General features: G+C 36.8%; 1 protein-coding gene across 21 annotated transcripts in view; it reads right to left on the bottom strand.

Moving 5' to 3' along the window:
* Positions 1-16,784, bottom strand: part of Dock9 (dedicator of cytokinesis 9) — a 280,827-nt gene that overhangs the window by 57,474 nt on the left and 206,569 nt on the right. For all 21 annotated transcript variants that reach the window (XM_046454796.2, XM_046454805.2, XM_058582766.1 and 18 more), the window contains exons 31-37: positions 15,264-15,442; positions 14,915-15,028; positions 12,721-12,838; positions 7,961-8,094; positions 5,547-5,661; positions 2,246-2,312; positions 506-553 (exon numbers count right to left, since the gene is read on the bottom strand). In XM_046454796.2, coding sequence (XP_046310752.1) covers positions 506-553; positions 2,246-2,312; positions 5,547-5,661; positions 7,961-8,094; positions 12,721-12,838; positions 14,915-15,028; positions 15,264-15,442 — 775 coding nt within the window. The remainder of the gene's footprint in view (positions 1-505; positions 554-2,245; positions 2,313-5,546; positions 5,662-7,960; positions 8,095-12,720; positions 12,839-14,914; positions 15,029-15,263; positions 15,443-16,784) is intronic.

Here is a 16,784-nt window from a genome sequence, read left to right as displayed (position 1 = left end):
TAGGAGGAGGGAAGGCTCCATTTTAGAGAAGAATTGTGGAAATCCACACAATCTGAGACAGGCTAAAAAATTCTTTAAGAAAGAAGGGTGGTTACATGAGAACATAAGTTGGGAGAAAGAAAAATAAAAATGACCTTTGAATGTGAAACAGGAAGAGAAATCATTGAGAAAATAAACTACATGAAGAATGGGAGAAAAGTAAGAGAAGGAGACATAACAGAGCATGAGGGAGAATCTGGAATGAGGTGTAGAAGTTAGCAGTAGGCCACTGCAGACAATCCTTCCAAGAGAGGAGCACGAGACAAAACAAGACAGAAGGAATGTAGGAACACCAACAAAAGATGCTAACAGATTCTATGGTGGCAATCCAAGGCCTGCCGCCTGTCTCCATGGCTGTTTATGTGAATCCCACCTGCCAATCACCACAGACGACCATTCCCACACATTCAGATCCAAGTAATATAGAAAATGATGGGACATTTCAAACTAGAATGCCCCACGGTACCTGGCTATGTATCGCTTCCCCATGTACTGGAACTGGTGCAAGCAGACCCTGCAGATGGGATGAAAAATTATCAGGCAATGGGAAGATAAGACTATTATCAACACAATGTTTTATTTAAGCCCATTAATAATAATAAATTAAATATGTCTACCACTACTACTGTACTTCTGGTTTTTAGAGATTCTCTGGAAGGTCCCTCTAAACCCAGAGAAATTATTACATTGTAAGAGGAGCCCACAGTTTAATAATTAGTACTGTGGTAGCTGGTGGAGTACCACAGAATGAAGGCCAAGGACTAATGGGACTTCCCATCCACTTGGGGCTGGCAGATTTACTCCAAGGCAGTTTGCCTTAAGACTGTGTTGGAAGGGCTAGGGTTGTGGCTCAGTGGTTGCACGTGTGAGGCACTGGGTGTGATCCTCAGCACCACATTGAAAAAAAATAAACAACTACAATAAAGGTATTGTGTCCATCTATAATTAAAAATAATAATAATGATAAAAAAAAAGAGGGGCTGGGGCTCAGTGGTAGAGTGCTCGCGTAGCACATGTGAGGCACTGGGTTCGGGCCTCAGCACCACATAAAAATGAAATAAAGATATTGTGTCCACCAACAACTAAAAAATAAATATTAAAAAAAATAGTATGTTGGATACCCTAAACACTAAGTTGCTTATCCATCCTCATTCATATTACTCATTCACATCTGTGAAAGGAACTCTGTTTTGGCTCAAGTGTATGGAGTAATAATACCTTACAGATATCAAGTATGTAGTTTTTTGTTTTATTTTACTGCACCTACAACACTTGACTCTTTTAAAAATCATGCAATAAGATAGTTAAAACAACAAATCCTTTGGAGCTGATTCTTCCCTACATGACAGGTCCCCTGTTTTACTCAGCAGAGGGAGTAGTCATGAGGCTTTGAAGGAAGCCCCTGCTAGCAGGTCAAGCCCATGGCCCTTTACTTATAATCCCCAAATACACAAAAGCTCTTGAAAACAGGGTTTCTGCTTGTTTTCATGCAAATACATTTGCCACCAAAACATGATCAAACTAACAGACATCAAGAGTTATGATTTATCCAATTATTGTGAATAATAATAGAACTTCAGTTTTTTAACTGCAGATATTTATGTGTTTGTGGAGTGCTGAGATGCTGCCACTCTATATAAATACACTATATAAACTTTTCAAAAAAATTTAAAAAATTCTAAATTTGAAAAATTATCTGCCCCTGGCAGTTTTAGAAGGCATTGTGAACTTGTGTTTCTAAAAAGAAAGAGCTTAAAAGTAATCAGAAGCTCATACTAAGGAGATAAAATGAGATAATATAGTTACTAGATTCAACTTAGAGAAGCAGCATCAGCCCAATTCAGTGAGTAAATTTTGTATTATTTTATGAAAATGACTTAAGTAGTTACTTTTTATCTAGAACAATCACATATCTGCAATAATTTAAAGTTGGCTACTGTTTACTAGCTCATAAGCTCTGAAAATAGGTGCTGGGGTCAGGTCTAGGAGAAAGAGCTTAAGGAATAAGAGTATGTGACATAAAATTCATTCCTGGCTCAACTACACAGTGCTCTTCAGACCTCTTCTTCCTCTGGGAAGAATTATGAGGTAAAGCTTGAGAGTATATAGCTGAGATGGAGCATATGTCTAGCGTATGCAAGGCCCTGGGTTTGATCCCCAGCACCACGAGGTAGAATTATGAGGCAACAAAGACAAAATTACTCACTCAGATATTGTAAAAAAATCCATAAGTTCAGATGTTGAAGCCTTGTTCCAATATGTAAACAAAGCATCTAGAAAACAAATATTTATTTTGTCAGAATTACAATATATTTCATTTACATTATGGAAAATCACCTACTGTGATAATGGAAAGAGATGTTAGATTGTAGGTCTCCAAATCCTTCCTGTGCCCCAAGTCATAGATAATCAAAGGACCAAAAAAAAAAAAAAAAGTGGGTAACATACATAACAGGCTTAAGTCAATTTATTTACTGATAGCAAATTAACAGTATTTATTAAAGTAATAGAAAGAAAACAGAGTTCCTATAGTGGGAGGGGCCCCAAGAGAGGATTACTCCAGACTTATTCAATTTAAAGAAGCTACACTTGAACACCCGAATTTGAATCTTATCATAAATCACCTGGTACTATATTATAGCATAAGGATTATTTAATTTATACAGATTGTGCTCTTGAATAGTCAAGAAAATTAAAAACAAAACAAGTGGGCACACAATCCAAAGTTAGGTTCTCATTATTTCCTACTACAGAATCCCTCCCCAGAAGGGAATCTGCAGAAACTTTCTACGTGATATACATACTATTTTGTCTTTTGAGTTTTAACTGAACAGCATAGCTTCATCTACCTCAAACTTTTCCAAGATGCACAACATTCCTCTTTATGGATGCACCATAATTGGGTTAACCAATCTCCTTATTGATAGACATTTACTTTTCCTATAACATTTTCTACTATAATTATGTCTTTATGAATGTGAGTTTTTGCATATATATCCAACTACATCTTATAGGAAAAATTCCCAGAAGTGAAATAGTTTATTGTATGATATGTATTTTTAAATTTATGTATGAACCCTTATCAGTCTGGTATTGCACAAAGGGGCTATCACTTCATAAACAAGCATTTTTGCCCTCTTAAATTTTAAAAAGTTGGAAAACAGATGAAGAGATTTGCAGCCTTTGGAACCTGAAATGAATGGAAAAGATGGCAGCAAACAGGCTGATGGCTGCATGCCCACATGCTTCACACTTATGAGAAGCAGTGACTCAGGAAAGACATGGGAGCTTATAGCAAGAATTTGTGCCAGGCACTGTGTTAGTGCTGTCCCAATTCTCCATATATTGTGTCATCTAATCCTCACTCTCATTCCCATGCAGAAGAGTGCTGCCATTTACAGATGCACCAACACAGCCCTCAGACATTAAGTAATTCTCCTATTTACCTGCCTAAAAATATATATCTGAATGGAGATGTAAATCAATTGTTCCTAATTCTAAAGGCATTTGGCTCATTAGACCAGTAATGAGAGTGGGTCAAGGGAGTTTCTATTTTTGGGAGATCTTGTGCACAGAATTCAGATGGAGAGACTGTTTACTTGTGGCTGGTCATCCTGGAGAGCCCTTGAGGAGGCAAGGAGAACCTGGCAGGTCCTCCATAGGCACCGTAGCTGCCCCCAGCATGCAGACACAGTAACCAGCAGCACATTTACTCCTCACTCTGGACACTAGCTATTGAGCCCTACAGCTCTAAAAAGAGGAAGCAGGCACAAGAAGACACAAATAGCGAGGGGCCCAGCATTCAAGTACTCATTAAACATGGAATAGATCGAAGGAACACACAGCTACAGAAATACACAATTGATTTTGGTTGTCTCATAAACTATCTCTGGAGTTAATTTCTCCTTCAACCTATACCACATACAAATATCGAATCTAGGTAGATTTTTAGATTTAAATGTAAAAATTGAAAAAAAGAGTCTTTAAAGAAAATATAGGAGAAAACCTTTATGGCCCTGGGGATAAGAGATTTCTAAAGTGGGACACATACAAACTTTAATTATAATGGGGAAAATGATAACTTGAAGGCAATTGAGGGATAAAAAGATATTCTAAAATTGATTTTAAGGAGGGGCCCAGCATTGGTATCATACACATATTTTTAAAATGGCTGCATTTTAAAAATATGTGTATGACTTTCCAAAGGGTTGAATTTAAAGGATAACTTTTACTTGGATGCAAAAGTACTGGTATATTTGTCTTCAAAAAGCAGTTATGTTCTAATTATTTATCATATTCAATAGTTGAAGTTTAAAATATTTTAAAGAAAACTTTAAACCAAGAAGAAAAAGGATATAACCAAAAATACTAAAAAGCAGAATTTAGAACTTTTGACTTAAATTTCAATTTTATAACTCAAATATCAAAATAAGTACCCCATGCTGGTGTATTTGGTCATCAATCAAGAAAAATCTTGCTCATTTTGTCTTTGTTTTTTAAATTGCTATTTTAAAGTAACAAAATCACCCACTCCTTAAGCACTTTAAGGACAAGTGGGTCATTCCTACCGCTTGTGTTATAGTCAGGCCACTAATGCTACTGAAATGAAAGCTCAATAAATAAAAACAAAAACATGATGTTCAGGCAGAAAGACCTTCTTACCAGATTTGTAGCACTCATAACTATGGCCACCAGATACACATAGCACGAGTTCTCAAAAAATGGCATTTTGTTTTCAGAGAGTTTATCTTAATCCAGTGACTTTAAGGAAGCTCCTAACACATCTTCTAGTTTGTTGTTGGGAAAATAAGACCAGATTTTTGACCAGGATAAGAATTATGACACTGAATTCTGACATAATTTCTTGGGATTGGTTATACCACACCACCAGAGCTCAAACTGTGCTGTCACACATTTATAAGCTTTACACAATATAGGTAAAACAGGAATAGTTCTGCTTATTTCTATTAAAAAAATATGGCTGTCACACTTTTAATCAGAAACATAATCTATGATAATACTATTAGAAAATAAAAACAACTTATCTCTCTTCCAGTTAAAGCCAGGAATATTATACAGAGATTTGTAAATGGAAGGAATGCTTAGATCCATGAGCAACATATTTTTTAATTCAAAGACTGATCAATCAATACGTTATGCAAGTTGCCAATGTTTGTTTAGACAGATGAAATTAAAAAAAAATCAAAAGCTATTTCATTTATCTGCTTTTGTCTCCTTTAGTTAAGATAATAAGCCAAAATTTAACATAAATGTTAAAAAACAGGTCAATTCACATTTTAGAATTCATTTTCTAGAATAAGATAATTAACAAAATTTTTTTCAAATTAAAGCTTTTATTTCTACTGCATTTAGTAAATTAACAAACATTTTAAGTAAAGGAGAAATCCTTTTATATCCTTGAGTTTTTTTAAACTGATTACAAGTTTAAAAAAATTAAATAGTGAAACAAGGAAAGCAAAACAGGAATCTTCATTTTTTTAACCTACCATCAGACATGCTTTTTAAGATGTACAGGAAACACATCAGCAGGCTCTTAATCTCCAACTGGTCAAGTTTGTCACAGCGAACCACAGAATTTCCCAAAGTGCTACCTTGTTGGTGCTAAAAAAGGAAACATAGGTAATATTTTTTAATTAATTTCATTACAGGAAAAATTCATTTACCTTTTCTTCCTTGAAAGACAAATATTCTTAGAACTAAATTAAATCATAGAAACTGGAAAGTACAAGCAAACTACAGGCACAATTAAAAGACAGGCATACTTTCACCCAAATATAATACACACAAATGCTGTTTCTTAGAGTTCTGGCTTGTCTCCTTTGCACACTTGCCTAAGGCACAAGCCAGAAGGCACAAACCTGTCACAATGGATAGCCAGTCTAGAAATGCCAAATAAAACCTCAAGCAAAAAGTGTGCACACTGGGATCCTATGCAGAAGTGAGGCCTCAGAAGACACCACCCAGTCACCCAGCTCCTTCAGAGAACGGCATGGCTGCAACAGTAAGGAGAGCCTGAGGGGCTGCTGTGCGCCAGCCACCAAAGCCTGCAGCTGAGCTGCTGTCATTCAGGGTCACTGTGGGGCAGTCAGTGGGCACCACTTAAACACCTGGCAGGCTCCAAGGGGACAAACAGGACACCTCAGTACAGCACTGCCAAAGACCTAAACCAATGTGGTTCCTCCATCATCAGCTTAGCAGAACACAGCACACGTGAGGAAGGTTGGGGCAGAGGGGAAGGCAGTTTTACCACTAGATAGCAGGTTCCCATTTAAACAAAACACAACAATAATCTCATCTCATGATTAAAAACAAAGGAGATTTACAAAAATTCCAAGTTATATTTCCAATTAAAATCAGGAACACTTTTTTGCCAAATACCAAAGTAAAATCCAAAAAACAGTGAAAGATGTTTCATTGAAGTTGTTGGTGGCCAATTGAAAAAAAATATATATCTATATAATAAACAGCCTTAATTACTAAGATATATGAATATTTTTATTTAAGGAAGAAATAAAGATGCTATTAGTGGCAAAACAGGTATGGATGGATCATCTTGCCCATTTGCTTAATCAGAGCCACTAGAAATCAGTACTTCTCGCAGAGGGAGGGAGGGAACAGCATGCATCATTTCCTCTGGCAAAGGTGGAATGGTTAGAAGGGAAAAATCCACAGTGACCCGGTTTCTCCTGGCTGACTGGCAGCTCTCCTGCTCCTCTCCAGCACTGCATATGACATAAGTAGAGTGCCTTCTAAGCAGCTTTTCCTTCTACACATGGAGGCAAGTTGGGATCAAAGAGAAAGTTCCACATGTCACAACTGAGATATCGAGCCTTGACACACTGTACTTAAAAACAATCACATCAATACCATCCACATGACCAGATTACAAACCTGATGCTGAGGAATATGTTGGGGTCTGGACATTTTCTGATAATTAGGAATACATCCTTAAATGGTTCACCTGTGTATTGGTAGAAGCACTTCCCTATTATAACTTTAAAGAGCTTAGGAACAAACAGTGCCCAGGGTGATACCAGTCTACCATGGTTCTGGATTTAAATTTAATCTCTATCCTTTCCCACAAAGTTCCAAATAGTCTGAGCCTTTAGTAACTTTAGGAAAAATGGTTACCTATAAGGAGGAAGTGTTGTTTTGGGGGTGGGCACAATGTGAATCAAGAGTGATTTCAAATTTCACCTTATTCCTGATATAAACAATTAATCTTTTCTGGAGCTGGCTTGGATCTAATAAACACGTGTGTGGGTAGTTGTGTTATAAATGGTATACTCCAATGTAAAGACTGTGGGGATTCTAAAGAGGGCATTTTTTTTTTTTTTTTTTAAATTTTGGTAGTGGGGACTAAATCCTGGGGTGTTTTATCACTGAGCTACATCCCCAGTCCTTTTTATTTTGAGACAAGGTCTCATTAAATTGGTTAGGACCTCACTAAGTTGCTGAGACTTGCCTTGAATTTGTGATCCCCCTGCCTCGGCCTTCTGAGTTGCTGCAATTACAGACATGTGCCACCATGCCCAGCTAAAGAGGGCATTTAATTTAATTTAAATTAAATTAAATTTAATTTAAACCACCTGCCAGAATAACCCAAGGCGCTCTATTGAAAGCATTGTCCTGACCTGAGATCCTGAAACAGAAATCAGAGTTTCAGGAGGCTAAGGATGTAGCTCAGTGGTAGAGTACTTGCTTAAGGTCCTAGATCCCCAGCACCACAAAAAAAAAAAAAAAAGAAAAGAAAAAGAAAAAAAAAAAAAGGGGGAATGAATCCCAACTTTAGACAAAAGCATCATCTGCTTCAGGTTTAATGAACTGTTTGAAAAAACAAAAGGTCACATCTAACAGACAGTAGAATATGAAGCATGTTTACTGTAGGAAAAGAAATCACCTTATCCAGGGAATTACTCTTCTCACTGTTTCTTTCTGGAAGGCTGTTGCCTGAATCTGTGCTTATGAGAGATCCTCTTGAGTCAGCATTTCTCACACTGTTGATGTTTGGAGTTGATGCTGTATATGGAGAAGCTATACAGAAATTGACGAAGACCAAAGTTTTGGTAAAAGAGAACAAAATAAAGTATTACACTTTAAAAGAAACTGCTTTTTTGGCATTTTCCCCTCCATCTGGAGGTTGGCTCACTTTTAAAGAGCCAGGTCATATAAAATGAGATAAAAAATAAACTTTTAATCAGAATAAATGTCACCTCACTTATTGTCAACTCATTTATTTGATTCTAAGTACCAAATAAACAGAACTGCTAGTTATTTGATTGCTCAGACTACAGGGGCATACATTATTCAGAATGGAATAGAACAAATATTGGAAAATAAATCCATCTACAACCATCCAACTAAGCCTCACAATAAGCCTATAATATGTAAGCTTTGTACTAAGGGACCCTACTCTGCATGGTTTCATGGTATATTTTAAATTTTCAGGAAAACACAATGATGCTTGATACTGGCTGGAAACTGTGGTTTCAATACTGGATCATGCTATGTTGAATCTTGTTGAAGCTGAAGCTGAGTATTTGGTGGTTGCTATGACAAAAAGCAAGTACTAGAAAAAAAATCAATCAAAACAGGAAGTGAGAATGGTGGTAGAAAATCTGAGTCTGAAGTATGAGAAGCTATGAGCATCTATTAGGCAAATAAAACTCACTAGTAACATTATGGTTATTAAAAATGAAATAGAAGCATTATTTTCTTTAAAATTTTAGGTGTATTGTTATTTTTACAAATGCCTATTAAGTTGTTAGATCATAAGTATTTATTAGTTTATTTGGTCCTAAGTACCAATAAACAGAATTGCTAGTTATTAATAAACAGAACTGCTAACAGATAAGTTCTAATAAACAGAACTATTAGTTTTGGCCTAGGGATATCACAAAAAAATTACTGACAATAAGATCCACCCTTATTCTCTGTGAACTGAGAATATTTGGGAATCTCTATTATAAACATTTACGGGTAGAAAGAAAGCTCAACTTTGAAATAAAACCTGTGATGGCCCTTAAAAATACATTGACTTCCTGCTTAGATAAGCTTTAAATGAATTATGTAATTTTAAAAAGATTCTTTGGACTTGTACATTCTGTGCTGAACCAAAAGCATGCCACCAGTAGAAAGGCCTGGCTGGTTTTGCAGATGGCACGAGGGGAGTTCTGGCACTGTGCTCAGCAGCTGTAAGCAGGCCTCACAGACCCAAGCCAAAGATGCCATTATTGGCACCTCACAAAGGCAAGTTATTTTTTCAGATTCAGCAGGCAAATTCACTGGCACGGAGTGAGATGCTTCTAAGTTAAAAAATAAAAATTAAATAATAGCCAGCTTGAGTTGCACCAAAAATATTTTTTCACTTTTAAATTTGGTAGCTAATGGCATAAATTTATGTCTTAGGTAATGTCATGATGCGCCCCTGCCCAAGTGCTGTAGATGGAACCCAGGGCCTCACAAATGCTAGACAAGCACCCTACCTATGAGCTACCTCCCAGCCCCCAAAATAGTCTTTAATGTTAGAAGGAAGACCCATGACACAGAGGTTGTAAGTCCTTTCCAAAACACTCAGATTTACCCACTACTATCCCTGAAAATGATCCAATGTATTAAGGTCAAGAAAAGAAAATCCAGGGGAATTTGGAAAAATGAAGGCTGAAACAGGGGTCTTATTGTAAGCCCACAGGCTGCATTTCTCTAGCAGAGAACTGTGTGATCAACTGTCACAGGAACAGAAAAAACTCTACGAAAACACAAAAACCATTTTTTCTATAAGAAAAAAGAAACATATACAATGACCAATTAAAATTATCCAAATATAACTGTACTTCATGATTAAGGTAGAATATGTAACTCAGGATAAAGGCACTCAATAAAGTAAAATTAGGCCTTAAATTCTCGGATTTTTAGGCTTGATTCCAAAACTAGAGTTGTAATTTAAGACAAACAGATGCAAGTGCAATAAATAAAAATCATCATGCTTAGTTTGTCGTGTGTGTGTGTGTGTGTGTGTGTGTGTGTGTTTAGTATCCTGTCCCAGGAAATGACCTTAAACATGTGAGCAAATAAAACATTTTGTTCATCCTTCTCTGCTTTGTACCAACAGCCCAATGTACTGTGTGTGGAAAATGGGACCCTCAACCCAAGAAGCTTTGCTTTTTTAAAAAATATTTTTTGTTGTAGATGGACACAATACCTTTATTTTATTTATGTGGTGCTAAGAATTGAACCCAGTGCCTCACACATGCTAGGCAAGTGCTCTACCACCGAACTACAACCCCAGCCCCGGAAGTCTTGCTTTCTAAAATGAATGAATCTCGGAGTATTTTTAACCCAGGCAATAAATCTATTTTAAAAATTATCATGCACCACATTCCAGAAACATTTAAAAAATTGGTGAATGGGCTGGGATTGTAGCTCAGTGGTAGAGCACTTGCCTCATACACATGAGGCCCTGGATTTGATCCTCAGCACTACATAAAAATAAATAAATAAAGAAAGAAAGAAAGAAAGAAAGAAAGAAAGAAAGAAAGGTATTGTGTTCATCTACAACTTAAAAAAAAAAAAGGTGAGTGAACATTCTTAATATGTGTGGAAACGGAATTTCTTTTAGACAAAGATGCAGGATAAAAGTCTGCTCTAAAAGATAAGCACCAGGACTAAAGTCAACTGGAAGCTGACAAACAAAAAAGGAATTGCTACAGCTATGAGGAAAAAACTAGCAAACCCAGGTCAAGGTGGGGATTTTCTAGAAGGAACTCCTAAAAGAGAATAAGAATTTAATCTTCAAGATGAAAGGAAACACAGACAAAGTCTGATGATAAATAAGATTGTTGTGTGGCAAATTCCTATAAAAAGTAGATTTGGGTCTTGAAATTCCATGAAGTGTGAAGAGGGAGTGCATCAGTCTCAAGCTCTTTTCATAACTACACCGTGAGTGCAGAGCAACCAAAGGCCATTACCACTGTTCAGGCCACGCTGAGGATGTCTGATGACTCATCTCCATGTGCTCAAGGAATCTCAAGTCCTAATAAGGTGAATTCTGCACTGGACAGAGTCCACTGAGTTAGAACATTCCCTTACTGTGGTCTGATCATTTCCACAAAGTTTGGAATGCTTCTCTTATGGTATTACAGAGTACTGGTCACAGAGAACACAGCATTAAGATTTTCAACACATTTCTGAGCTTGTGGACTCATCTAGTTGGCTACTAAGCGTGTATCAAAAAATATGAGTAACATAATATAATTGTGCTTGTTATACTGACAAAGAAGAGTACTGAGTGTTTACCATGCCAAGCACTGTGCACACTGACAATGATTTTGTGTGGAAGTATGGATATGGAGGGTGCAGACGGTGGACACCCTGCCCATGACACTAGTCAGCAGTCCAGATCCAAAGCCATATGTGTCTGACATAAGCTAGTGCTATTAACTACTGCACATGAAACCCTCTAAAAAAGATCACCTCTTCACTCCAGAGTGGCAGCTTGACATGTGGGTAGAGCAGGACAGAATGAAGGCCTCAGAAGAAAGGTAAATGGAAACTCAACAAGAGCAGCCAACATTTGCTGAGCATTTACTGTGCACTAGACTCTGCTCCAAACATTTTTCATACATTAACTCTTGTTACAAGGGAAATCTAACTATGAAAACCATACATGACTATAAGGAAATTAAGGATTGGTATTGGTAATGTAGGAAAAATTGAGGCATTCAAATGAGTTTTCTAATCTTATATTCTACCCTGTTTCATCATCTACCATGAAAAATGTCATTAACAATACAAAAGGTAAGAACATATATTCAAAGTGACAACAGTCTGTAAGTTAGCTGAACAAATGGAATACACTTTTTTCTGCCATGAATTTATACCATTAATAGATAGTCTAACCACTAGCCATAGTAGGACATTTTATTTATTTAAAATGTGGTAAAGAGAGGAAGAAATAAAGACAGAAAAAGACTAAGCATCTATGACAATCCCTTGAAGACAGAATATATATATATATATATATATTATATATATATATTATGTAGATACATATATTGATATCCATTATCTTCATGAAGCTATGACTCAGTCATCAGAATACAAATAGGTACATTTTCTCCGGCACTTTCTTATGAAAAAACTAAATGAATCTTGATTTATACCATCTGTTTCCCTCCCCATGGGGGATACTCCTTTTCATTGTTTCATATAGAAAAATATTGTAGGACAGAAGATTTTTGAAAGCTGATTTTAGGATTGAATCCCAGCCACAAAATGTGACAGAATAATCCCTTCAGGAATCACTCTCACATTTTCTCTAAATTGCCAATACTACAACTTTTATCTCCTGCCAACACCTGCAAAGATATTCCTTTTCTAAAAGCATGAACAACCTAAGATTTAAAATACTTCACAAGAATTTTACAAAAAGCAAACAGCACAAGCAAGTGATTAAATATATTATGTTCGGAATTCACAAGAATTCTGAAATCTTTATTACAGTGTATGGCTGAAGAATTTCAGTTGTGAAGTATCACACTATGAAAGAATACTCAAGGCAGAAACCCAGTCCTAATTCATGGTGTAATATGTTAAGAAACTGCTAAATCAATGACACCCAAGTGACATTGGAGAGAGACTGACAAGTGCATAGAGCATTACCAATGCCAGAGATGGCGCCTAAGAGGTCTTTGTGCAGGCTGTGGTCCAGTGTGTTTCCCTTCTGTGGTGTCACCAGCGGGTTCCCAGCTGGCAAAGCAAGGGGTTCCTCCTTCACAGTCTGTCAAAGAGGGAAGAGAAGAAGTAAACAGATAATAGAGTGAGTTACCAACTGTTCTCAACATGTGAAGGCACATGTAGGAATAAGCAGAGCAGCCCGACACGGTCAAGGGCCTAAGGGGGAGAAGCAACCACAGGGGCTGTTCTTCCCAAGTGAGCTGGAGTTTTAGCAGTAATGACAACAGACTCTGGATGGTTGGAGCTCCATGTGAACTTATCAGAGGAGAAATGACATCATATTTAGTTAAATCTCTTTTTAAGGGGATTTTACTTCAGTGAAATTCAAAGAAAGACCTCGAATTTGTGTTTTTCAGGGTTGAAACAGGACAGAGTGTCACATTCTGATCTGCATTACCTATTCTGCTTAGAAAAGCAGTTAGAGAATACACATATGGAAGGCAAAGTTGTAGAGGTGAGATCAGCAAGGGGCATTTAGGAAAGAAAGTTTATAAGAAAAAAAATCTATAAACATGGATCACTTCAGTGTAACAGTATTTAGAAAATATATGTGGAGGGGTAAAGAGGTAGTATAATAAATGGGACCATGCATTGCTCTTGGGAAAAAGGGAAAGAAACATGCATGGAAATTTCCCAAGTATGTGTTACAATGATGAAATGGCAAGATTAATTCTTCATCAGTTCATGGTATAATAAAAGGGAAAGGGAACTGGTAATATCTGTTCATATTATTAGCAGATAAGCCCTGAGGCCAAGAAAAGAACTTTAGGAAGACAACAAATACAAGTTTTAGTTTGTAGAATTTTTATAAACTTTAATAATTAAAAATCATTATGGGTGAATAATTTAAAAGCCTTTTGCAACTGAAATGTGATAAGGAATTTGATTGTGTTAATGCTGAATTGTAAGATGCTACCAAGAATCTTTTTTTTAAATAAAAAGACAAATTACCATGTATCAAAGACAGAGTATATAAACAAACCAATCTCTAGTCAAAAAGTTTTAAAATAATTTCTGGGATCATTCTTCAGTCTACTTAATTTCCCATGCCTCTCTAATTAGTTACAAATACAAACACAAATACAATATAAATTAAGAAGGAAGGGGCTGGGGTTGTAGCTCAATGGTAGAGCACTTGCCTTGCATGTGTGAGGCACTGGGTTTGATGCCCAGCACCACATAAACATAAACAAACAAAATAAAGAGATATTATATATATAATATCCCTTTATTATATATATATATATATACACACACACACACACACATACACACAGAGAGAGAGAGAGTGTGTGTGTGTGTGTGCGCGCGCGCGCGTGTGTGACTTCTTGAAGGCAGGGGATTCTGGTCCCTCATCTTGGCATCCCTGACATTCAGTCTAAAGAAGAGAAACTATAGCCCAGAGAGATGGCTTTTCCAAGACTACAGCATATTACTATCAGAACTGGAGCAGGTCTGGGCTCTAAGGAACATGGGTTAAAATCATGCCCTTTAATTTTGCTCCTCCTCCCACCAGAAATTTGTGTTGAATATACAAATGAAAATCCCAAAGGCTTACAAGATATTAGGCCATTAGGAGAGCAAGAATTGAAGGTTTACTGATTGACCCCATCTTAGCCAGAAATGTAATTTACCAAGAGTTATTACAAAGTAACTGCCAATTGTGGTGTTATTGCCAAAACAGAGGAGAGGGTGTGTACAGGTTTGAACTGTATCCCTCAAAACTCGCCTAGAACCTCAGGATGTAATATTATTTAGACATATAATTTTTCCAGATGTAATTAAAACATAAGTTAAGAATAAATCCCACCAATGGTGTTCTTATAAGAAAGGAGAGGACACACAAAGACTCAGACACACATCAGGGAAAAATACCATGTGAAGACAAAGGCAGAGATGGCAGTGATGCCACCATAGCCAAAGAAAAACTCCAAGGACTGCCAGCAACCACCAGAAGCTCAGAGAGAAGCACAGAACAGCCTCTTCCCCTGATGCCTTGATGCACCTTGATTTTGGACTTCTGGCCTCTCAAATTTCTGCTGTTCTACACCCCATTCGTGGCATTGTTACAGCAGCCTTAAGACAATATGGGCTATGTCCAGTAACTATGCTTACGTACAGTGCCTGGGTTCACAGGGAAAGGTGACACATCCCTCACATTGATCCGCTGGACATTTTCAATGAGCAAACCAAACAGAGGCAGGTAGAGTGTGGCTATTCTTGCCTGATGACTCTGAAACAAAGACACAAGTAAGTTTGTTCCATAGCTCTGAGAACAAATGACAGAGTAATTTGACACAGACTATCTTCTTTATTTAGATCCACTCTATAAGGACAAATATTAGATTTTATTCCGAAAACAGAGGAAAGTCTTGTACTAGTATCACAAATTTTCTAATTAGTACTCTCTTCATATCACTTAAAGGACATTTATCACTGCGTATTTGCTTCTTTTGAGGGCCACTCACCCTTGAAGCATATCTATCATCAAAAGAATGCTTTATCAGCAGGTTCTTGAGCACACTGATGGCGATCACACGGACCTCCCGAAATTCCTGGAGGGCAGTGCCCACTTCTCTTAGTAATAGTCCTACCAAGAAGTGGTTTCTGCAGAATTCATCTGTTAATGAGTAGTCAAGCTGGAGATCTGAAAGGAGGAGAGAGACTACTTTAGTCAGGGAGGGTCCAATGCTCTCTGAATAAAATAAAAACTGAATCCATCCTCTGCTTTCAGCCTGCCCTGCATCTGCCAATGCATGATCAGACCTGTCTTCAAATAGGAAAGGGTTGAATCTAAAATGCTGCTATACTCCTTTACATATCAAACTCCTATGTGAAAACCAAATTTAAATACAAATAAGTGCCCTGGATTTTGGAACACATAGCATCCTTCATGATTGAATATAAGTTTTAATACCAATTTTTAGAATATAGAACAGCATGTTACATTATAATTTTGTTACTGAAAAAGTTAAAAATAAGCTATTGTATTAATTAATATAAGCATGGGAGTAATTTGTGCATAAAATTATGTAATTATAGAATAAATAAATACACATGCCTTATTAAAATGATTTACTTCCTTAGTTCAATATTTATTTCCTGATCATCAATGCCTGCAGAGTCCTAATAAAACCCAATGTGTTCAAAATGAATAAATTTGCACATAACCTATTTATTCTGCTATCACTAAAAGAAGAACTTATTTATTATAGTATTTTCTAAAATATCTGTTTAATACTTCCACACCTCTAAAAGCAAATAAATATAAACTAAAATTGGAAGGGACAAGCACCAAACCAAACTAGTAACTCACCAGCAAGCTAAATGAAAAAGTTGAGAGCTCTTCTGGAAAAGATCTAGAAGTAAACATGGACCTTCCTGAGGGAGGTAAAAGCAGCTGAACATCACTCCAAAGCTGCAACATTCCCTCTCGGGAAGCTTAAGACAGCACTTGATTTCTTACACTGACTCCATTATTAAAGGATGATCTACAGATACAGATCCCTCCTTTGACTTCAATCCATATCTGTTATTTATATTTAAATTTGCCCAAATTTTGACCTAGGTCCAGTAAAACCCTTTAGTAAAAGAGGAAGAATATTCATTTTCCCAGAATAATCTGTTCACTGTTTATGATTACTAAACCCAGTCTACCCAAACTGTAGTTCACAGTTTGAATTCACATAAATCTCTTTATGTGAAAAGAAAATGATTATGGCTTAACTGTGTGTGCTCTTACATACCTGTGCTTGTGGCATATGCATGTTCATACACGCGCAGCTATGAGTTCATATGGGTAGGTGTACATGGGAAAGAAGGTGAGGTGGGGCAAGTGAGAAGAAGGTAGAGAAGAAGAATGCTAAAAGAGATTAATTCCTAACAATGAGACAAGGCAAAGGATCCATATCTTAAAGATGCCCACTTGCCTAGGGCAGCCCCTCTTGCACCAAATACCCTAGAAACACTCTGAAGGTGTGAGTCCGCCA

Source organism: Marmota monax, unplaced genomic scaffold (genome assembly GCF_021218885.2).
Source record: "Marmota monax isolate L192 unplaced genomic scaffold, Marmota_monax_Labrador192_F-V1.1 WCK01_AAM20220418_F8-fsc00026, whole genome shotgun sequence".
NCBI classification, from domain to species: Eukaryota; Metazoa; Chordata; class Mammalia; order Rodentia; family Sciuridae; genus Marmota; species Marmota monax.
Note: the sequence above shows the minus strand (reverse complement) of the source record. Positions and strands in the feature narration are given on the sequence as shown.